At 44.9% G+C, this 23,445-nt stretch overlaps 1 protein-coding gene across 1 annotated transcript in view; it reads right to left on the bottom strand.

The window, feature by feature from the left end:
* Ptprt (protein tyrosine phosphatase receptor type T) overlaps positions 1-23,445 on the bottom strand; it is a 1,134,114-nt gene that overhangs the window by 255,861 nt on the left and 854,808 nt on the right. Inside the window, exons 10-11 of the mRNA XM_051143721.1 lie at positions 15,281-15,482; positions 14,050-14,152 (exon numbers count right to left, since the gene is read on the bottom strand). Of these exons, the coding sequence (XP_050999678.1) occupies positions 14,050-14,152; positions 15,281-15,482 (305 nt within the window). The remainder of the gene's footprint in view (positions 1-14,049; positions 14,153-15,280; positions 15,483-23,445) is intronic.

A 23,445-nucleotide genomic window follows, 5' to 3' on the forward strand; every position in this document is an offset into this window, starting at 1 on the left:
TCTGTCAAACTTATACTTGTTTCCTTCCTCTTTCTCTCTTTTCTCTTTCTCTCTTTTCTCTTTCTCTCTTTTTTCTTTCTCTCTTTTCTCTTTCTCTCTTTTCTCTCTCTTTTCTCTTTCTCTCTTTTCTCTCTCTTTTCTCTTTCCTTTCTCTTTCCTTTCCTTTCCTTTCTTTCCTTTCCTTTCCTTCCTTTCCCTTCTTCTTCTTCTTCTTCTTCTTCTTCTTCTTCTTCTTCTTCTTCTTCTTCTTCTTCTTCTTCTTCGAGTAATACTCCTCTCACTGAACTGCGAGCTCCTGGATTCTACTAGATTGTGTTGTGAGCAAGCCCCATGTATCCTCCGGTCTCTGCCTAAGACATCAGTGAGGTCACAGGTTACAGCAGTGTGTCATCGCATTTTTTTTTAATGGGTGCTAGGGACCTGAACTCAGGTTCTCACGCTTGCGCAGTATGCACTTTACCTACTGAGTCATTTCCTTGGACCCTCAAACATTTGATTTTTAATAAGTCCCCAGGTAATACTGAGAATCCTAGATCAAAACGTGTGGACACAAACTTTCACCAAAACCAACGGGGAACAAGATATAGACTTTGGGGATAGAGAACTGTTTCCCCATCTAAGCTTCCTCATTTGCCTTGGTCCTACCAGGCAGAGCCTTGGCATAAGGTCTCTACCACCCCAATCTCCTTCTCAAGCTCCTTAACAAGGCTCCCTGGAGTCCGCATCTCAACCATGCTCCCCATGTGAGCTTCCTGCACTATGAGCAATGACAGACAGCCCTTCTCCATCTTTCTGGAGCCTTGGTGCCAATGCAGAGGCCACCCTTTTAGGTTCCAAGAAATTACGCATTCGTTATGGAGGAAATTAACACCTCAAAGCAAACTATAATTAGGAATTCTTCAATTCAGTTTATGCTTTTTCAATTAGGCACTCTATAATTTTAATCATGGGAGCATTAACGTGTTTCTGTAATTTATATACCTGTGGTATAATTAAGCCCGGGAAACACATTGCTCAAACCTGAATGGAAATGATTGTTTCCTTTCACACTCCCAGCTCCACGGGTCCCTGATGGGGAGACAGCACCAATTTTAAAGGAGCCACTTGTAAGCTGCAGAGGCCAAAGAGAGCTCTCCTGACTTAGGGCATGTGGATCTGTCACAGAACACGCACTGTCTTTGACCATCAGGCCCATATCTATGTACACATCTGTATCCCCATCTTTCCACTCCTTCCATGACTTTACAAATATGTCACCCATGGAAAGGGTTTTAGACAATCATCCTTGGGAAAAAGATTCAATTAAGGAGGAACAGGGTGTCCTGGCAGAGGTGCTGTAACCTGGGAGCTGTGGGAAGCAGATGGCTTTGAAATGAAACAAACAAACAAACAAAAAATGTGAATAATAGACTAACACTTATCCTGGACGGGTACCCATCCCCCCCCCCACCTATCCCTCTCCCACCTTTAGCTATGTTACTCATAATCCCAGCTCTGCCTTTTGGGCACAAAGCAAGGCCCAGATCCTGTGCACAAGGTATGTCTCCTGGGAGTCTGAACAGTTCTGCCAATGCAAGGACTTCAGAGGTACACTGAAAGTTTTTGTGCTTATTCAGACAGAACCTCTGAACTTTCTGAAGGTTAAAACCCTTCCTTTTTCCCCTCGTCTTCCTACTCTCCTCACAATAGCAAATTCAGATTTGCTGACTGCAATAAAAGGAAAAAGAACATAATCAAAACTGGCCCGAGGGGGACGACGCATTCAGATGCGAACCCAGCTGAGTGATGCACCCATTCTGCCGCAGCATTTTGGCACTCGATCTATTTTGTCTGACCTGAGAAAATATAGAACTTTTTATAGAGTGAAAGTTGGGAATGGATTTGTTTCTCCCAGGCTGCTCTAGCCTTCTGCAAAAGAATACAGATTTGCTCCGAGTCTGACGTTCGGCTTCACCACACATTCCTCTTCTACCTACGCCCCAACATCTGCATAGAGCCAATATATTCAGACACCATCAGCATGCGCCAACACAACAGGAATTATTTCAGACACCAGCCATTGTCAGCATCATCAGAGAGTAGGGATGTGTTTTTAGCCCCCGTGTGGACAGGAATAGAGGAATACACTGGCAGATTCTCGACCAGCTCTTATGAGCGAACACTGCTATCCGAATGCTGAAATACACTGTCAAAGAGACACGGGGCTCTCAAATCTGCAAAACCAGCCAGGGTGGTATCCCAGTGGAATATAAAACAGCTGCTTCCCACAGCAGAGCCAGGAGCAACCATCAGCACCATAGAAAGCCTACCTGATTAGCCACAGAATCTCCTTTCTCCAACTGGACCGCGCATTGGCTAAATCACTGGTACTCAAGTATGGCCCAGCAGGGTCAGCGTCCCCTGGGAGTATAACCTAAAGGCAGACTCTTGGGCTCCGCTGTTTCATCCCTGGACATGGTGAGGGATCTTCAACTGTACTAGCTCTCCAGGTAACAGCAAGCTTAACAAGAGTATAAACCATATTGGGATGAACCATGTCCTATACCAGCGGCTCTCAACCTTTCCTGAGGCTGTGACCCTTTAATACGGTGCCTCATGGTGTGGTGAACCCCCACCAACCATTACATTATTTTCGTTGCTACTTCATGATTGTAATTTTGCTACTGTTAGGAATCATAAATATCTAACATGCAGGATATATGATACGTGACCCCTGTGAAAAAGTTGTTTGACGCCCCACCCCCCCCAAAGGAGTTGGAACCCACAGGTTGAGAACCGCTTTAGGTTGAGAACCATTTGAGAACAGGGTTAGAACCTAAACAATTATTCCTAGGAAGGCGTTGTGCCTGGAGCAGGTAACACGGTGGTATTCTGAAGCTCTGTCTCAGTAGGGCAGGGTCTCAGCAGCAAGTCACTCGACTGCAGGGGCCAGTCTCCTTCAGGATCTTCAGGAACTTACTGTCCTATGCCTGTCTCTGAGCCCTGATCATCATCCTGCCCGTCCCACATGGAAGGCTCTCCAGATTTCACTTCTAGCCTTAAAAAGCTGCATCAACAATCTGATATGAAACCATGACCTCTTCTCATCAACCCTTGTAGGTTCCAGCATGCCAGAAGACACAATTTTCTACTATGGGGGAAATATTGGTTAATATGGTATCCAATACTACCTATGGGCCCTAGACACTTTAAATGTGGCTAATGAAACTGAGCTATTGTTTTATTTTTGCATATTTAATTTAAATACCCACATACAGGGGGCTGCTACAGGATTAAACAATTCAGGTCTAAAGTCACGATCTTGAATCATTCTCTTAAACTGGCCACTTTCTCCCTGATTTTGTCAGCTTTTAAAAATGTCTTCCCAAGTCACCACCCAAGTGGAACGCTTCGAACAGCAAAACCCAAGCAGCTGTAGCCAGGTCAGAAAAGGGCAAGTTGCTTGGTTGTGGGGGAGGTGCGTTAAGCATAAAGTTCTTCTTCCAAGCCACACAACCTATAATCTTTATGCTCCTCCATCCCTACCAAAACTCCAGGGTTTTCCAGATCCCCTTTCTTACTGCCACTGTGAGGAATCAATTCTCTGACCAGCTTCAGGCAGTTAGAGCAGACATTGTACAGAATGCTCTTTTTTTTTTTTTTTTTTTTTTTTTTTTAAAGAAAAACAAGCCTCCTTGGATGCTATGGTTGCACAAACGCATATGCTAGCTAAAAAAAAAAAAAAAAAAAAGCCAGCAATAGACCAGGATATGGAAATGCAGTAGATGGAGGTGGACTTGAAAAATCTGACTGTTAGGCAGTTGAGACAGGGACAGTGAGCCCTTGGTTCCTTGGTTATCTGTCAGTTGCTCAAAATGTGAGATGGAGTGGTGGTGCAAATTGTCCTGGGGCCCAGGACACTACTGAAAAGTAGAGGTCGGCAGGAAGTGAAAGTTGGAGAGAGGTAAGAATGTGGAGGAGGCATCTTGCAGCCATTGCTGTTCTTGCAAAGGTTTCATGAGTTCCCCTGCGTGAGAGGGTAACCACACCTACTTAGACAGCCCTCCCGTCATTTCCATGGCCCATTGCTCCCTTATATATCTGACTTTAAAACTCTCCATTGCCACACACCCAGCAGCTGTGTGCAGGTGGTTCTGGTCATCTGGTGTCCACAAGCATATTTACCTTGCAGGACTGTATTACAATGGCCTACCTCTTAGCATCTCATTCATGGACCATCACTCCCTGCCTTTTTATCCTGTCTCTTCCCCTTACACAGATTCTTTGACAACAGTGAGGTCTGCCACCTCTCAGCATCTCTTCTACATGCACATCTAATATATATATATATAAAATTTCTTATAGTTCATTGTGTCTGCGTGTGTTTGTACATTTTCCAGTGGGTGATGTGGAGGCCAGAATCTCCTGCAGCTGGAACTATAAGCACTTGTGAGCTACACAATGTGGGTGCTGTGAACTGAACCCTGAATCACTGCCGGAGCAGTGTAAGCTGTTGGCTGCTGAGCCCCGACGCTCACATTATTTTAAGCAAGCTTAGCCCAGATGGTTCAAGTCCAGGCTCTTTGGCTAACTGCATCGTCTTGTCTTCATTTTCCTATAGTCCGGGGTTAATTTGTGTGTCTCGTTTTCTTTCCACTTAAAAAAAAAAACCATGAGTATGTCTGTGCGTGAGGATGCGCGCGGGAGTGCAGGTGCCCACGGACAGCAGAGGTGTCTGCTCCCTCGGGATTTGAAGTTATAATCAGCTGGGACCTGCCTGACATGAGTGCTGGTAATCAAACTCCAGTTCTTTGCATGAACAGTTTATGCTCTACCACTGAGCCATCCTTCCAACACTCTTATTTTCTATTAGAGGCTGAAGTAAAAATGCTGATCATTTTTTCCTGGTTTTATTTTTTCTTCTTCTAGTAATCACTGTTTTTTCAAAGTTCTTGTTTTACAAAGAAAGTTAAAATACAGTCATACTGACCTGGGTTTTTTTTTCTTTGCAAACCTGGCCTTCTCTATCCTCTGAGATGCCCCTTTGGCAGAGCATCACAGAGTTCTGTCCTGCTCCTCGTCTCCACAGTCTCCTTGGATGTGGCCATCCTCTCCACTGGATTTTCAGACACCACAGAGATGCCGGAGTTTGCAAATGCAAACCTCTGCTCAGATGCCTCTCCAACACCACAGCCATTTAGAGTTAAAATAGCCTCTGTGGTAGGAGGTGAACATGGCAACCACACTGTCCTCTCCCTGGTGGCAACAACAGTCCCAGTCTCCATTTCCCCAGATGGCAGACAGTCCAAAATAGAATACCCCCACTCTTCTTGTTCCATCGACTGCTCCATTTAAAAATCTTCTTCTCCAAACACCTGTTTTTTCTCCCTGGTTTGAGCCCAAGTAACATAATCCAAAATCCCTACACCAGAGCCAACTCTTGGTAAACTGCATTGCTGAGCTACCAGGGTGAGGGGAAAGGTGGGTACAGATGGTTTATAGAGGGAATGCTGCAGTGCAGCTGGGGTTAGCTGAAGCGAGTGCAAGCCACCTTTCTTCTCTGGTGATTACATGTAAAACCTTTCTTTTCTTAAACGGATAAACTTTATCATGTATACCCAAGTTATACGCTGTGCTATGAGATAAATATATAGAAAACAAGATGATGAGAGATGGACAAAAGACTGCCTTAGTGAAGCAAATCGGCATATCCTCAGCCTCATACACTTTGCTCTTTTGTTTATTTGCTTTTGTAGCAAGACTGAATTATCTGTCTGCCTGTAGTTCTGTGCTTGGATACAAGACTGACCCTTGTCTCCTTGGGTGGTTCCATGTCTAATTAAAGTGGTATATTCCATTAGTGGCATACTTAGGCGGTGGAAAGAAAAAATACAACAGTGTGCATCCCATTATTTCCATTGTTTCTTCTTGTGTCTAGCTCCTCATATTTCTTAATCCCATGTGATACACTCCCAGCATGCTTTTGGGCATGGATACAAGCAGTGCTAGTTACTTACAGAGCTAAATCTTCTTACGGTTATACGAAATACCTCTCATCTCCACCGCATGCTCCCCGCAAAGCAGGGCACAGGGAACTCTTCGTATTTAGTCCCCAGCAATGGTGGCCCAGAGAACTGGGGGGATTGAACCAAATAAACAAGGCTTAGGGAATGGTTGCAATTGCTGTTTCTCATCCGTCTCCATGTGAACTGAGACTCACCAACTCCTCAGGCTGCCCCATGCTAATAAATCCTCTAAATTTTCATTTCTTCTTCCTAATTGGACACAATCATATGCGGGTGTCTGAGAATCAGATGGTAATGATTCCAATTTTGCTCTCTGCAGCTCCACGGACCAGCAAAACCCTTCTGTGATTGTTCTGTGTGCTCCCACTCAGGGCTTTGCTGTTATTAAAGGAATCCTGGAGGAAATTTGGCAATACTTTTCTATTTTTCCCCCAGTAAAGTTTTTTCTTTCCTTAAAAGTTGGCCGGGTCTCCAATTTGCGCTGCAACTAATCACCAAGCATTTCAGAACATGCAGCCATAACTAGATGCTCCTGTCAATTGCATGAGCCCCACAGATTCTCATCAGAGAGTGAACATAATGTGCTGTGACCTCTGGGAGTAGAACACACTAACTTCTGGTGTTCAGCCTTGGACATCTGATTCTATAGGTTAGAGCTGTGCCATGGCTACAGATGCCATAATAACAGGTCACAAGTCCTAACTTATCTCGTAGACGGTCCCTGAGAAGTACTCAGGATGCCCCTGTCCCACCCACCAGGTTCCAACCTGTCTTTGAGCCTATTGGGTTCCCAGACTACCTACATTGCTACCCAACCTCACCTGAGGGTCACAACACATGCAGTATATGGGCATCAGCTTGCAGAAGGCTCAGAAGATAAACCTGCCTGTGAGCACCTAGAACGTGTATGTGTGTAGCATCTCCTCCTTAAACAGTCTGACTGGAAGCTGCCAGTTGTCCTAAACCCATATTATGTAACTTTCAAAGCTGAGTGGATTTTATATATAAATATATATTACATATGACATTATATACACATATGTTCTCACTTATCAACAGGCAACTCGAGGATCACAGAAGCAGGTTCTGGTCCAAAACAACCCAGGGAAGCTGCTAGATAAAGCTAAGCCTAAGTCTAGGAGCATTTCCTGCTATCCTGTGTCCAACTGGGGAGGTAGATGAGGTAGGAAGAACATATGAGTCTCATGTTGTAGGTGTGTTCTGGGACTAGATCCTGTCCCCAAGGAGTTGTAGAAACTGTCACAGACTCCACCCACAAGTCCTCACAAAAGAGTGGTGAAGGCAGAGTGCATCAGTGGAAGTGACGGTGCATTCTGCATTCGCTGTCTGGGATGTGGCAGCTGACCCGGATGCTGGAAAGGTAATGGCACGCCTGCGTAGCAGCACGAATGGGAGCCAATCACACGGAGAACAAACTGTGGGCATCTGCTGAACATCCCTCCCATGTCCCATGACAAAGTCCAAACTCAGAGCAAAGGCCTTCTTGCTCTAGACCCTGTCTGCCATCCTTTTCTTGCCTCATCTCCGCCCCTAGTCACTAGACTACTTGGGGCTCCTAGAACACCCTGTGTGCCTTCTCTGCTTGGACTTTCTCATGCATTGATTTATCTTAGTCACAATCCTCTCTTCCATTAAATACCACTCATCCCAGAGCCCTCAATTAGGCAGCACTACCTCCAGGAAGCTCTCCGGCTTCCATGCCCGGGAGATGCATGCTGGATGCCTGTGTGTTGATCTCTCAAGAGAACCCCTAGTCACCCATACCTCTTCATCACCACTTTTAATATTTTCACATTTGGTTGCAATATCCACCTCCCCCCAAAAGACAGATGAATGGCCAATAAATGTGTTTAGAATTCTTGCTATCACTAGTCACCAGAGACATGCAAAACAGAACAACGGAGAGGTATACCTCACTTAACTTAGAATGGTTGTTATCAAAATGAAAACTAATGCTGGCATGGAGATGGAGTAAAAGAAACACAAAGGAAAATACAGTCAACTCCAGTCTATGACACAGTTATCCCACTTCAGGATACATTGCCAACAGGAATGACACAGAATCAGCCCAGGTGCCCACCAGCAGAAGAGTGGATGAAGAAAATGCAGTATATTTACCCAACGGAGAACCACTCAGCCATAAAGAAAGATGAAATCCTGTCATTTGCAGGAAAATGAATGGAACTGGAGAAATTTACGCCAGATGAAATGTGCCCGACACAGAAAGGCATGGGCTGAACGTTCTCGCTCATATTTAGACACCAAGCAAAGTTTGCATGAACAAAGAATAGTGGTAACTAGAGGTTACATGTGAAGGGTAAACAAAAGGAGGTTAGCTTTGATCAGTGCGCACTGTGCCTGTGTTGAACTATCACACTGATCAAGAGTGACCATCATAAAATAAGTCAGTTCCTCTGTAATAGAAGGAACGCATCAAGTGCTTGACAGTCGCGTGTGGTCAGTGGTGATCCTACCAGACATCTCACAAAGGAGGGCATTCTTCCTGTTAGAGAAAGAGCTGCCAGATAACTGAAGGGAACTGAAGAAATGTGCAGCCTCAGCATCTGGATTCCACAAGGTAAACATGACAAATTTGTTGAATTAAATAATCACACACTTTAGAAACTACTTGTTGGGGTTTCCTTCGTTTGCTTTGCTTTTGTGTTTTATTTGCTGGCATCTCCTATGGGCTATCACTAATAAAACATTATTCCAATAGAAGGAGATCCGGTAGCGTCTTCAATTGTCTTGGGGTCAAGACAAGGGAATCTAAAGTAAGAAAACAACAAACAATACAGGAGATGGGGAAATAGAAGGACCCAGAGGGTCCTAGAAACCTACAAGAAGAACATTGGGGCCCAGGTGGTGTCTGCTCAAACTATTGCACTAACCAAGGACAATCCAAGTAGTAAACATCGAACCTCTACTCTCATCTACTCAATCGACAGGACATTCTCTACAGTTATGTGGGGAGCTGGGACTGACTCTGACATGAACTCTGGTGCCCCATATTTGACCACTTCCCCTTGGTGGGGAGGCCTGGTGGCACTCAGAGAAAGAATAAGCAGGCTACCAAGATGAGACTTGATAGCCTATGTCCATATAGTAGAGGCAAAGTCCCCCTTGGTCTTAGACCTAGGGGAGGTGAAAGCGGGAGGGAGGGAGGAATGGGAGGATAGAAGTGAAGGGATAACAATTGAGTTGTAATCTGAATAAATTAATTAAAATTAAAAAAAACCTAAAGAAAGAAAGCTTACAAACACATGCATAACACAACTAAAAGCTCAGGGAAGAGCCAGGAAGGAGTCATACAGGTCACCGTTGAGTAAAACCTAGCAAAGGGGCAGAGTGAATTTAAATGAAACTAGAAATAAGGTTAAGAGCAGATGCTGACAGGCCTTGAATTTCATGCTAAGAAGCTTGAACTTAATGCAATAGAAAACCAGTGACCCATTTAAGAATTTTAAGCAGGGAGGCTAACTTGATCCAATTTGTGCTTCCCAAGGACCACTCCAGTTTGGTGGGGGTTGACGAGAGAGAGGGGAGGGGAGGGGAGGGGAGGGGCTGGGGGAGGGGGAGGGGGAGGGGGAGGGAACCTCTTTATAGACATACCACCAAGGGCACCCTGGCTGCCCAGGAAAATGGGGCTGGAGACACAGTCTTTGTCCAGGGCTGATCTGCAAATCAAGGGACAGTGCAAGTGACTGGGGTAAGAGAGGAGAGGAGGGAAAAGGATACTTGCAAGAAAGTCGGCTGCAGATGGGGGAGTATGTCCCAGAGATTTTGCTGCAGAGCCCCCAGCCTCACTGCGGGGACTGCATTATGGGTGATTAATTCATGGCCAAGTTACTTTCTTATGAAGGTTACCACAGATACATCAGCATGACAGGTGGGGCGTGGGGGAAGCAGGTTCAGCGTGTTCGAGTCAGAGCTGAATATTAGATTCTCGTCACCATTTGATTGATCTTTTAAGCAATTCTGGGATTCTGTCACTTAAAAACCAATAAATCTTTGAAGGCCCGAGGAGAGCAATACAAAAGCAATAAATCTCCATTGTGGAGTATTAGAAAAATAGGCCAAGCTGCCGAGTTGGTTTGGCTGGAGGGTGAGGTCGCAGGAGCCTCCTGCTGTCAGCTCCTCAGTGCTCCCTCTCTCTTGCTCTGAATTCTCAGCCCTAGTAGAGGGAGTCAAAGCTGGGAGGCTTCCAAGGAGTGGGAGCCTGAAATTTGGCCCTGTCAGCTACTAGGCACTGAGGGTTGGAGGAAGAAAAGGCTGCCTAGGGGCCTTAGGTATGAATCGATGGAACCGGTTACAGGCTGGGCCCACACAATCCAGAGTTAGATGATGCCCCCCACACACACACAATGCCATGCCCTGAATGGCAAAAAGTCTCACTATATAGCACTCCCCCCACAAAATCCTTCCAGCTTTCCCTGACACAGTGGGACTGGAAGCCGGAACAACTGGAGCAGCAATGACCTCAGAGCCTGGTCTATGGTTAACTACCTATCTGACTGACAATAACGCAACAACCAGACAGGATCTAGGATGACCCGATGACAGATCTCTCTGTAACAGGAGTCTCTAGAATGTGTTGACTGAGCTGTAAATCTGGGCAGCACTGTTCCACAGGCTGTATGTAGTCTCGGATTGAACAAAGAAGAGAAAGTGAAATGGGCACCACAGTTCATTACTCGTTGCCTCCTGACTGGATACAACATGACCAGCTGCCTCAATGTCCCATCACCAATGACATTGCTGACATGCTGGGCTGTCTGTATCCTTGACCTGTGAACTGAAATAAACCTTTCTTTCCTTAAATTGGCTTCATCTGCCAAGATCTTGACCCAATCATTTAATATCTCAGACTTGAATGTCTCTCTCTGAACTAGAGATGCTATTTCCCAGCCAACTGATCCACTAGAAAACTCAGAGTCAGGACATGCAACAGAAGTGAAAATATTATCAATAGTGAAGTCTTTTTATATATTACATATTTTAGAGTATAACTATTATATATTTAAATATTATATTTATATTTCTTGATTTGTGGGTGGAGAGAGGGACACATAAGTTTGAAGGTCAGGGATGACTTGCAGGTACAAGGTCTTTCCATCCACCACGTGGATTCCCAGGAATTGAACTCATTGGGTTTGATGTCAAGGACCTTTACCCACTAAGCCATCTTGCCAGATCAAAGCATTTTCTTAAACACACTTGTTTTTTTTTTTTTAATTGACATATAACATTTGTACTTATTCATTGTGTACAGAGGATAATTCCATAACTGAACACACCACATATCATGATTGAGTTAGAACAATCAGGCTTCTGAAACATGTCAGTTCTACATTTTGGCACCTTTGACATTTTTCCAGTTATGTGAAATGTGTTATAGACTGTTGTCCACTGCAGTTACTGTACTATGCTATCAGGTATTAGGATGTCTTCTCTCACCAACTTTAAAATATAATGCAAGGCATCTTTGGCCAAATGCCTGAAGCAAGCAGCTTGTGGTGGTGGTGGTGGTGGGTGTCCCAGGTTGTAGAGCATCCACGTTTTCTTACCTTGCTCCCAGTTCTCAGGCTACAGTAGCTCAGTTCCTGCTTTCCCACACAGAACTCATCTCTCCATCACACCCATAGTTCCTCTCAATCTGTATAGTCAGTTCACTACATCCTTTGACTTGTTTTGTGGCTTCATTTGCTTACTTATTTGCTTATTGTCACACCCCCTGACCTATTTTATGGCATACTTGCAAAATGATAAGCCTCGGGCAGGCAGAGTGAGCGTTTCTTGCCTCATGCTATACCTAAATTGTGTAGCTCGCTTCCTAGCACATAGAAAATGCTCAATAAATATCTATAGGGTCCAGCTGCCTCCAAGACGCAGATCCTCCTGCTCAGAACTACGCCCAGGGGAGACAAGTTACTGTAACTGGAATATACAGTAGTGTCTCTGCTCTCACAGCAGTTGCCCCGAAAGGACTTCTCTATGTTGTTTCTTAGTCTCTTCCCCTTCTTGGTCAATGCCCAGGCACGGGTCTTAAAAGAATTCCAGAGACAGAGTGTACTCCCACGCTCAGTGAACCAGGGCCTTGAGGAAGAAAGCAGGTGGAGATTTCCAGACAACAACTGTTTCCCCTTTGAGCCGTGACATTTCCTTCCATGTTTCAAGATGAAAATGCCAGCAAACCATGTCATGCATACCATCCTCCTAGTAAAATGGCATGCTTCGGTAAAATGAAAGTGGGGCTAGGGTCCGAACTGGGCTTCAGTCTTGCCTGGCTACTTGTTTCATAGTCTAAGTCAACTCATTAGCATCTGTTTGTCTCAGTTTCCATATCTTAAGACCTGGGGGAGCTTTACAGAAATTTGATGAGCAGACAGGAGGGTGTTATGTAGGTGATGGACACAGAGCAATATGATGTGGCTCTTTTAAAACCCCTTTACCTCACTTCTGCATCTGGGCTTTCTCATCTGAAAATGAAGATGCCATCTCACAGCATACTTGGAAAGTTTAATGAGAATGCTGTACCAGAGCGGCTGGAGGGAGATCAAGGCATGAGTATCTCAGTTTGAAATGCCAACATCTGCTTTGGATTATCAGAAAAAGGACCAGTTTTGACACGCTGTAGTGAGAGGCCCACAAGCATCAGCCCAGCACATTCCCTGGCCTGTAATCATCTAGTCTTCAGACAAGGCAAGAACTTCTGTGTTTTCTTGCTTCATTCTCTTGGCCCCATCACTATGTTTTCTGGGTAGAGTGGAGTGAGGGCTGTAAATGAAGATCAGGGCTATACATCTCAAACGCCTCCTTCTTGACTGGTCTCCCGGGCTGCAGGGGCACGCAAGGTGATGCTGCTAAAAGCCGTTCCTTACCAGATCCCCATGGCTCTCCAATCAGGCTGAGCCTCTCAGACAGACCCCTGGCTCCCTTTCCATCTCGCCACTCTGACCTTGCTCTTCAGCTTGAAGCAAACTTAACTGTTTTCCTCTTAACAAGCCGCTCTTGTCCTGGTCCGTACTGGACCCTAGCGACAAGTTAAGCCTTGTACAACTCAATGTCAGCTTCTCTGGGAGCTTTCCCCGAGTGTTTATAAGCCTGTGGGAAGAGTTCCATAAGGCTGCATAGCATTGCAATCATGCTGTACTCCTGTTGCTTAGTTTTCTTTGGACCTATGACTAGTTTGGTACCATTGCCCCAAGTACTGAAACTACTGAGGATGTATACTTGCTGACTCATTGTTGTCTATAGCCCTGCACCCCATTCACTGTATTTAAGGGACCTGGTTGTTGCACTGAACTCAGCCAATCTGGAAGTTCAATTTAACATTCTACTTGTTTTGATGGACTGAAGTGCTGAGGCCCGGCATCGCAGCAGTCAACATTGTTGCCATGTACAAAGGGGATCTTGTCTGAAATAAATGCCAACCTATTCTGATAGCCGTCAATTTGCCCAAGTCAACTTACTTAATGAGATGTTCTTGGTACCTGAGTGCCCATATGAGCCCCAAACAAACTCTCATTAAAATAAGGAATGGAACCCTCAAGGCATGGCCCTGTGGGACTTTTAACACCTCGTAGCTCTGGACTGAACCAGCCCCTAAGGCTCATCTATTTGAAATGTGTGATCAGATTCTTTGGAGAATACAAAAAGTCTGTCTTTCTGTCTGCCTGTCTGTCCATCTGTCTACTATGGGAGTGAGTCAGGCAATTTTGCAAAGGGACTGTCTAGGTTTTTCACCAATGAACTAAAATTTTCTTAATTATGCTCCAGGAATTTCTTTCCCTGAGCATTTCAGGTCCCTACCAGGATGTTCACTCTGAACTGACGCTCACTGTGGAGAGAGAAGATCCTGAATCAGCACCTCCTTCTGAATTTGGCTTAGAGTTGCTGACCATCTTCGTTACAGAAAAAATATGGCTTCTGGCTTATCTCATCTAGGCACATGGGTAGTCATGTGCGTCAACTGGAGATGTGTGAAGTATAGAGCGGAAAGCCACAGGCCATAGCTCCTCACCTGACAGGGGCTCCCCGGGACTGCGCTGGTTTGAGCATCACCGTGATCGTTGTGTCTGTTTCATTGAGCGGGGTGTCTGCATCATATTCAGCCATCGATGGAGCTGGGCCAGAAAGAAAAATTGGAGGTGATCAGGCATGGGTGCCACACGGCCCTCCACACTCCCCCTTGATCCCATCTTGGCTGAACAGAAGTAGTGAGTGAGACCTTCAGTATCTGAGGCCTTCAGTAAGAAGGCCTCAACTTCCCATCTCCTTCTCCCCTGGTACAATAGTCCGAAGAGGAATAGAGCATGATCATCAAACAAAAGTGCCTCTTTCATCCAGGAAAAAAAAAAAAAAAAAAGAGAGAGAATATTGGGATATATAACTACTTTATATAGATGTGAAAACAGAGTCAACCCTGTTAAACACATTTAGATGCAAATTAAAAGAAAGATGAATTAGTTCCCCTTTTCTTTTTTTTCATAAGACCGTCTCCCCTCCACAGGAGTGTGACTAAATCTAATCCTTTGAAAGGGTAATTTAGCCATTTGTATTATGAGCTATTAAACCCCACATCTCTTTTAGTTCTTTTTTTTTTTTTTCAGTTTCTGAGTTTAATCCTAAAGTTATAATCCCAATCAACGATTTAAACTTTATTTTGTGACTTGTTTATTGAAGCGCTATTTTATAAAAACATAGAAACACCAAATATATTCAACCACAAGGGACTGTTTAATTAAATTACGTCCATCCAGTTGACAGAACAATATAACGAAAGCAATGGAGCAGTGTGGGAAATACTTATGGGATAAGGATAAGTGGAAACATTAAGCTGCAAAAAAATCATGGCTTTTTTGCAAAACCACATGCAAAATACATATGCACACAAGCCAAATTTAATAGATATTCCAAAATATGGAAGCTGTAAATAAGCATTCTGCGATAGTTCTGTTTTAATGCTCTCAGGCAATTTGGTGCACCCTACTGGTAGAGACAGTGTGCAGTCTTGGGCTACTGAACCTTGGTCATTTATTCTTTCATTCCTTCATCAGATACCATCACGAGAGCCAGTGCTGTGGGTGTCTTATACTATAAAGTATTCAATTTGAAAAATAAATTTACAAACTAATTGTATGTGTATTATATATATGTGTGTGTGTGTGTGTGTGTGTGTGTGTGTGTGTGTGTGTGTGTGTGTACAGGACTGTATCCCCACCTCACTTTTTTTTTCTTTCTAAAAGAGATACCTGAAATCTTGGTGGCAATCCGGGTGGTGACTGGAGGTCCAAAGCCCTTGGCTGTGCTGGCCTTGATGGTGAAGGAGTAAGTAGTCCCAGGGTACAGACCCACAAAGAGGTGGTGGGTTTCATTCCGGAGTTTGAACACTTTCCCCCTCTGGCTGGACAGGTCAGCACTTGGATCCAGTGAGCCAACAGCTTTGTAGTTAATCTGTGTGACAGAGTGATAAGCAAGCACATCAGTGTCCTACTCAGTCACTAAGGGAGCTCATCGGGGAGGGGCAGCAGGGGCAGGGAGGAGAAGAGAGGCAAGCTAGGCCAGCATGTTTACAGAGCTGCTTGGTACTATCCAGAGTACAGACAACCACGGCCCTGAGTTTTCTCCTGACGAGCCCGTGGAACAGCCATGTCTAACACAATCAGAGCATGCCATCTTAAGTTTCCTAGACTCCTCCAGCTTCCTGAGTTTAAAAGTGAGGGCAGTTGTTGGGGAGTTACCCCCAAAGGAGGGGAGACAGTAGCATATAGGTAAAATGTGGGTGGGTAGGGAGGATGCTGGAGGTGGAACGGTTTAATGAGGAAGAGCAATCGAAGATGGGGAATGGGAGGATAGGGAGGGGTTAACAAAAATGAAGGGAACATGAAACACCATCTAAGAAGCCTGATACCGTTGGTTTCTTGTGATCCAATTTATTAAACATAAAAGAATTTGATAGCAGTTGCATCCCATGGGTAAATAATGTCATTCCTACAAGCAATGGGCTTCTAACAATTTCCAGTACTATCTGTGGGGTGCTTCTGTGGCTGTTGGCTAGGGAGACTCTGTTCCTGAAGATACCAGACACCTTGAATGTATAGAGAAATCAAACTAGAGTTGAGCTAGAAGCGTCCTCCCTGCTGGATACTTTCCGCCATCCTGTCAAACAGTGCTTCAGGCTGTTGCATGGAATAAGGCATTAACGGTTTTACCCACCTGTGAACTCAATAAACTACATTACCAACCTGCCAGGCAAGATGTGCCCAGTGGTACAACAATGGTATGAATGTTATATGAGTAACCAAGTACTCTTTGCTTGCATTTGAGGCCCACTCCATGACAGAATTCATTCCTGGTATTGTACGCCCAGTCAAGCACTTATGTCTGAGGAAGCCTTAAGCCCCAGTAGGGGAAACTACTACATTGTTGCTTAACTAAACTGACATAACATCAAGCTACCTTCCATACATCCATGTTTATATCTACAAAGGATACTCCTAGCCTTAATTAGAGAAGTCTATCTTTTTTTAAAATTTTATTTTATTAATTTATTCATATTACATCTCAATGGTTATCCCATCCCTTGTATCCTCCCATTCCTCCCTCCCTCCCATTTTCCCCTTACTCCCCTCCCCTATGACTGTGACTGAGGGGGACCGCCTCCCCCTGTATATGCTCATAGGGTATCAAGTCTCTTCTTGGTAGCCTGCTATCCTTCCTCTGAGTGCCACCGGGCCTCCCCATCAAGGGGACGTGGTCAAATATGAGGCACCAGAGTACGTGTAAAAGTCACACCCCACTCTCCACTCAACTGTGGAGAATGTCCTGTCCATTGGCTAGATCTGGGTAGAGAAGCCTATCTTTACAGCGAGTAGCAGTGTAGTCAGAACTTGTGGCTGGGCAGGATGCTAAGAATAAGTTAAGGCTAAGGGCTTAGTCCCAAACAAGAGTCATACCACCTCCTAAGGAGGTTATTAGAAAGATCTACAAAAGAATGCCCCCAGCCAACAGTCAGCTATGAACCAAGGAGTGGCTCATGGGGCCTTGCCACTTACTCCTCAATTACTGGAACTAAGAGACTACGTGAGGGGAAGGGTTAATAGCTAGTGGAGAACTCAGTAGTGAGTCCAACAGGCTCGTGTGTGTTCTGAACCCAGGATCATACTAATGGGCCAACCTAAATGCAGGGGGACATAAAAGACATGAATTTTGGAAAGAGATTAGTAGGAAAGTAGAGGCTAAAAAGGGTGGGAGGAACATGACAGAGTGAGTGGCAGTCGAAGTTTTGTACACGTGTATAAAATTGTCAAAGAAGAAAACTCATTAGTAAAAATAAACTGTAGTAACAATAAGGCGAATTTATCTTTACTAATATAATGTGTGGTACCCAATGCATCCCACAGTATTATCACTTTCTCTGCTATCAATACCTAAACATTTAATGAGATAGTTCATATTCTATAACTTGCTTTAAATCTGAGAGATCCGGTATGTATCTAAACACAAGTCAGTTGGACTAGCCCTTTCCCAAGCAAAGTAACTCTAATGTGACAAGTGCAGATCATAGGCTGGGGATTGCTCGCAAGTCAGGCAGCTGGAGCTCAGATGCCCAGAACCCATGTAGATACCACATGGGCATAGTGGTACCCTTGTAATTCTAGGAGTGACCCTACCTATACTATCAAGCTCTGGGTTGGATGCAGAGAACCTGCCTTAATTAATAAGGTAGGAAAATCATCAAAAAGGATTCCAAGGACCAAACTCAGACCTCTATATGCACATACACCCCAATACCCAGGATGGCTAGCCTATACACATACATGGATGCTGCAGGCATGAGAAAGGATTCAGACCATGTATTCTATCCTACACACCAGTAGCCTTTGGCCACATCTTGTTGGAGGAACCAGGATAATTACTTTCTTGAGATGCTCATCTCGTAATGACTTGCACTCAATTAGTACTTTCCAGTCTTTCTGTGATGGGGTCTCAGGGTAGTGTTTTCTAATCCACTGCAAGCAGATGTTAATATGAGGACCATGCTCCACAACATTTAGTTTATGAGTTGACAACAATCTCGCCCTTCTTTATTCTGCAGTGGCTGAGTCCACTGGTCCCAAAGTAGATGTCACAGAACTGCCTGAGTATTTAAGTCTTGAAGTCCTCCTCAATTTCTGCATCTGCCTTGCTATCAAAGTAACTAATGGTAACAGCACTACATGCTGTCCTCCATGTATGGTAGTGAAAGTGCCACGGGCTTGAATCACACAGCTCTTAGAGTAGGCTACACAGGATTCTGCTAGCATAATATTTTTATTAATTGCATTCAGAGTATTTGGATCATATTCAATCCCTACTTGTCCCCCTACCTCCTGCCAGATCCAACCCCACCTCCTCCCAACTTTGTGAAAGAAGATTTGTTATTTTATTTTTATTTTATATTATGGATGCTTGCCTGCATGTACATATGGGCATCATGTGCATGCCTGGTACCCACAGAGACTAGAAGAGAGCTTTGAGTCTCCTGGAATTGGAGTTGATGAAGATTGTGAGCTGCCTGGTATGGGAGCTAGGAATTGAACTGAGGTCTTCTGTAAGACCAACAAGTGCTGTTCAGCTCCACTGTGTCAAGTTTGTGCAAACCATATACTCATAGGTGTGGGGCAACCCACTGAAGCATAAATGATCTTCCAGAGGCCACACCTCTAAAGAAGACCCTGTCTCCTTCTCCAGAAGCCATCAGTTTTCAACAGCTCATGAGCCCCACTGTACCATGCTGGAAGCATGACTGGCTTGATCTTGTACAAGTCTCAAGCAGGCAACTGCAGCTGCTGATACAGAGCATTCTTTAGTTTTTAAAATCTACCTTTTTACATTAAGAAATATTTTTATTAAGGGCTAGTTGGATGGCTCAGAGGGCAAAAGTATTAGCCATGCAGGCCAAGTTTGATGCCTAGAAGCCACCAAGAAGTGGACGTGATGATGTGCGTCTCTATTATAGTATTTCCATGGCAAGCTGGAAAGCAGAAGCAGGAATCTCACCAAACTATTAGCTAGAAGTATGAGGTGGAGCAGCAGAAACAAGAGACCCTTCCTCAACTAGATCAGAAAAGAAACACATACACACGCACACACACACACACACACACGCACACGCACACGTACACACGCACACACATTTACTAGCTACCTTACTTTCTATTTTCCATCATCTGTTTTGCTTTTTTTCCTTTTCTCTTAAACGGGTGTTTCTTACATTTTGCAGTCATTTGCTCAGCATCTAATCAGTAGCTTAGAGGCTGTATCTGAGCAACTTCGAAGCAAGATGCAGTGCTCTGGGAAGGGACTTGGGAGAGAAGAGACCCAAACCCGAAGGCTGGGATGGAGTTGGAGCAGATGAAAAGCCCTGTAGGTTGCAGGCAGCAACAACAGGCTGGCAAGGGCCTGAGGTGGGGAAAGGCTCACACAGAGAGAAGTCCAAGGTCACTACAAAGAAGAGGGCAAATCGAGGGGAAAGTATACAGCTGGATTCCCGTTTCCTAGCAACAGAAGAGGGAGATGCTCAGAGGTATGCCTGGGGCCAGGGACCCCAGTACACCAGTGGAGGGGATATGGCTCTGTATTTTCTCAAAAATCGGTCCTAGTGACCCTGCCTGGGCTGGTGGCAACCCCACTGATACACAGACACTGGCAGTGAGAGCTCATGCCTTATTTACTATCCAGCTCCTTCCCATGCTCCAAATTCAATCCAAAAGCGACTCAATTTCTACGGAGCTGTCAATATAATATACCACGCTCCCCTGCTCTCCTAACCTTTCCTGGTATTACAGGATCTTCACTTACTTGTAATGAAACACTATGAATAAATCAATGTATGTTAATATAGCATGTCTTCAATTTTTTATGAAGGGCTTCACCAAATCTAATTCCCACTGCTTTGTCAGAAACAGTCTTTGAAAAATTTAACTTGCAAGTTTTACAAAGTTAGTGGGGGATCCGGAGGCGGGGGAGGGGGAGGAGAAGAAAGCTAAGAAAACTGTGCTGAAGCCATGGCCACCAATGAAGAAGGTGATGTGAGCCTCTGTTTGCAGGTGTGGGAAAGGGGACCTGCATTAGAATGGCAAGCTGAGAATGAGGGGCTAGTCCGGGGTCTGGAGACTAGATCTGGCTGCAACGAAATGCTGGAGGCTGTTCTTTTCTCTGGCGGGGGACGGTGGGATTATTAGGTAGGGCTCTCACACAGCTTGCCATGAAAACTGAGGTTCTCCTTGTTTCTTGGGGGTGAGAATGCCTTCTTATTCCTTGGATTTACCCAGCGTAAGATCTGCGTTGAAGGTCTGCATGGTGGCACACGTCTTTAATCCCAGCACTCAGGAGGCAGAGGCAGGTGGATTTCTGTGAGTGTGAGACCAGCTTGGTCTACAAAGCCAGTCCAGGACAGCCAGGGTTACACAAAGAAACCCCATCTTGAAAAACAACAGTAACAACAACCACCACCACCACAACAACAATATCTGGGCTGGTTTCTGTGCTCTCCCTTTGCCCAAAGGCCTGATTTCACTCCTTGCAAAGAGTCATAGTCTCTTTAACCATGGGGCATTTGAACAAACCAATATTGCATCTTGGAACACTTCCGTCCTGTGCTTCTTCCTTAAGCCATGACTCCTCATCTTTAGACCTCATTTAAGGCGATACTTTGCATTCACACCTCCTGTGGCTCCCAGTTACCCCCGCCTTAGATTCTCAAAGACACTTAGACACATCATATCTCCCTTGATTCAATCACTTTCTATTAAGCACGCAATGGTTTCATCCGTCAGCCTCTCCCAGTCCTCCTGCTTTTGTTTGTGTGCTTTTTAGTAACCCAGAGACAGATAGAACATAGACCGAAGACAGATCCAGCAACCCTCTGCTTCTTATGGGAACAAAGTCTCATTGGAATGCAGGCACATCGCTCATGTGTGTTTCCACTGGCTGCAGAATTAAGGAGCAGAGACAGAGAGCCCAAGGTTCACACACCCTAAAACATATCCTCTCACCTTTTATAGAAGAGAATTCCTGACCTCCTTGCTACACTTGAAATCCATCTGTGTGTATATGCACATGTGCCTGTTCATTATGTGTGTTCATATGTATATGTACGTCCACATGTGTGTGGGTATGCACATATGTGGATGGATGAACATGTGTGTGCACATATGTGTAGCACTCAGGTGACACTCTTGAATGCCTTTCCTCAAGGATATCATCAGCTTTATTTTTGGGAAAGGTTTCTTATTGGCTTGGGGCTAGCCAGCAAGCCTTAGGGGCTCTACATGTCTTGGCTGAGAATATAAGCACATATCATCAACCTTAGCTTTGTGTGTGTGGGCTCTGGGGATCATACTGATTGCCTTTTGGTTGCAAGGAGATGCTGACTCAGTCATCTCCCCAGCCAGCGCAAGAGTGTTCTCCTGCCCTTGTTCAACATTTCCTCAACTGCTTGTGAAAACAAACAATCGTATTAGCTGTGTAACTGGGGAAGTTTGCCTAACCTCTCTGAGCCTCTGGTTCTTCAAGGGTAAAACACAGCTTCTAATTACAGTTTCTGTTGCAGTGTGGCCTCTGGTTTCGTTACTCTAGGAAGACAACGCCTGTGTGCAGGAGTGAGGCTCCAGCTACCATCTGGGCTCACAACCCACAGGTTGAAAACCGCTGACCTAAAGAGATCACTCCAAACTGAGAGAACATTGTAAGACATAGCAACCCAGTTATGCATTTCCATATGGTCAAGTGTGAGAAAACCAAATTTGCTTATGGGTCACTGTCAGAATTCTGCAGGGGGCGGGGGGGGGGGGGGAGGTTTAAGCCAACAACAAAACTGAATTAAAACAAACTAAAGCTGACTGAATGTAATAGCCTATATTACTCCCACTAACCATCACTCCCCCTTTCTCCTGAGTCTTATTAACAGCGTCACTTCTTTTTAGCTGTACCCTCTTACACTGATAAGGAACCTTAAGCATTGAGGGTCTTCTGCACAGGGGGCAATTAGCTAATTCTTTTATGAACTTTTGAATGCTTGTTCCTAAGATAAACCCTGTCAGGTGCTTTCTGGGCAGCACAAACACGGTTAGTATTCTCACTTAAATTCACTTTACAAAAAAAAAAAAAAATTCACTTTACCTCGTGAAAAAATTATATTGTCTGACAACACTGCAAATATTCCAGCAATAAGGAAGGATTTTTATGAGTAAGCAAATTTCACAAGTTAGTATTCTCAGGGACATAGCTGTTGGGATGGCCATATGAACTGAGAATGTCTACCTGTGTCCCTACTGGCTCAAGGCTCCAGAAGCCTCCTCCTCATCTCAGCCCGCATCCCTTTCACAGTGACATTTGTGTCTCCATCTTAAACTTTCTGAGAGGGTCAGTCCCTTAAACGATCCCTCCCAGGAGCCTCTGCCTTCCTGCGGGCCTTCTTGCTCATTCTCTGGAAGTCTCTACAGAGCAGAGTTTTAGCAAGATCACAGGGTAAGCAGCGGAGACCTTTCACTGAATAAAGGCGTAAGTGCTTTTCTGTACACTCAGAACAGGTTATTTCCCCCCCCTCTTTGGACCCACTGTGAATATGTTCCCAGAGGGAGCCATGGCTACCTGGGGGGCCACACACTGCAGAAAGGGGCCAGCTCACGGCAATCTCTTTGCTCAGAAAGAACAGTATTGATCCTTTGGTTCCCAGGCACTTTAAATATAAATAGGAATGTTTGTTGCCCCCTAAAAGAGCAAAAGAGCAGTGGGACACACAGGTGTCTGCAGCGCGCCTGCCAGTCACTTTCTAGGCACAACACCCTTTTTTTTTAATGAAGGAAGAGCAGAGAAATTAGGCCTGGTGCTCTCACTACTTCTTCCGCAGTTTAGAAGACTGCAGAGCTAGAGAAAGCTCTTGAGGTTGGTCTGGTGACCTGTATTCTGATGCTAATTATTGGCTCTCAAGATCTAGTTTCTGCCCCGGAGCAGCACATCTTCACTTATATTTGTCCTTGTTGTGTAAACCTTGCCTAGGAAATTATTCCTGCTTGACCAATCAAAAGCCTATACCTGGGCAAGGCCGGAGGAAAAGGTAGTCACAGTGAAGGTTCCAGGGCTTTGGGAGAGGAGGATCTTGGGAAGGAGAAAGCAGACAGGTATTGGAGACAGAAGAAAGCAGAATCACCACCACCATGGGTTAGCGTGGAGAGAAACACATGGCCTGATCAGCATGGATGGAGGAAAGCAGGCCAGAATTCATGAGTATTTTGGAATTATGGATGGGCAGTAGCCCAGATAGAAATTAGTAGAGCAGATGCCATAATATGGGGGCTTGGGAGGTAAGGACAGCTCAGGAGGTAGTATCTGCCATGCCCCAGGGGAATTAAGGCTGTTCTAAAATCTATCA

This window comes from Acomys russatus, chromosome 4 (genome assembly GCF_903995435.1).
Source record: "Acomys russatus chromosome 4, mAcoRus1.1, whole genome shotgun sequence".
Taxonomy (NCBI): Eukaryota; Metazoa; Chordata; class Mammalia; order Rodentia; family Muridae; genus Acomys; species Acomys russatus.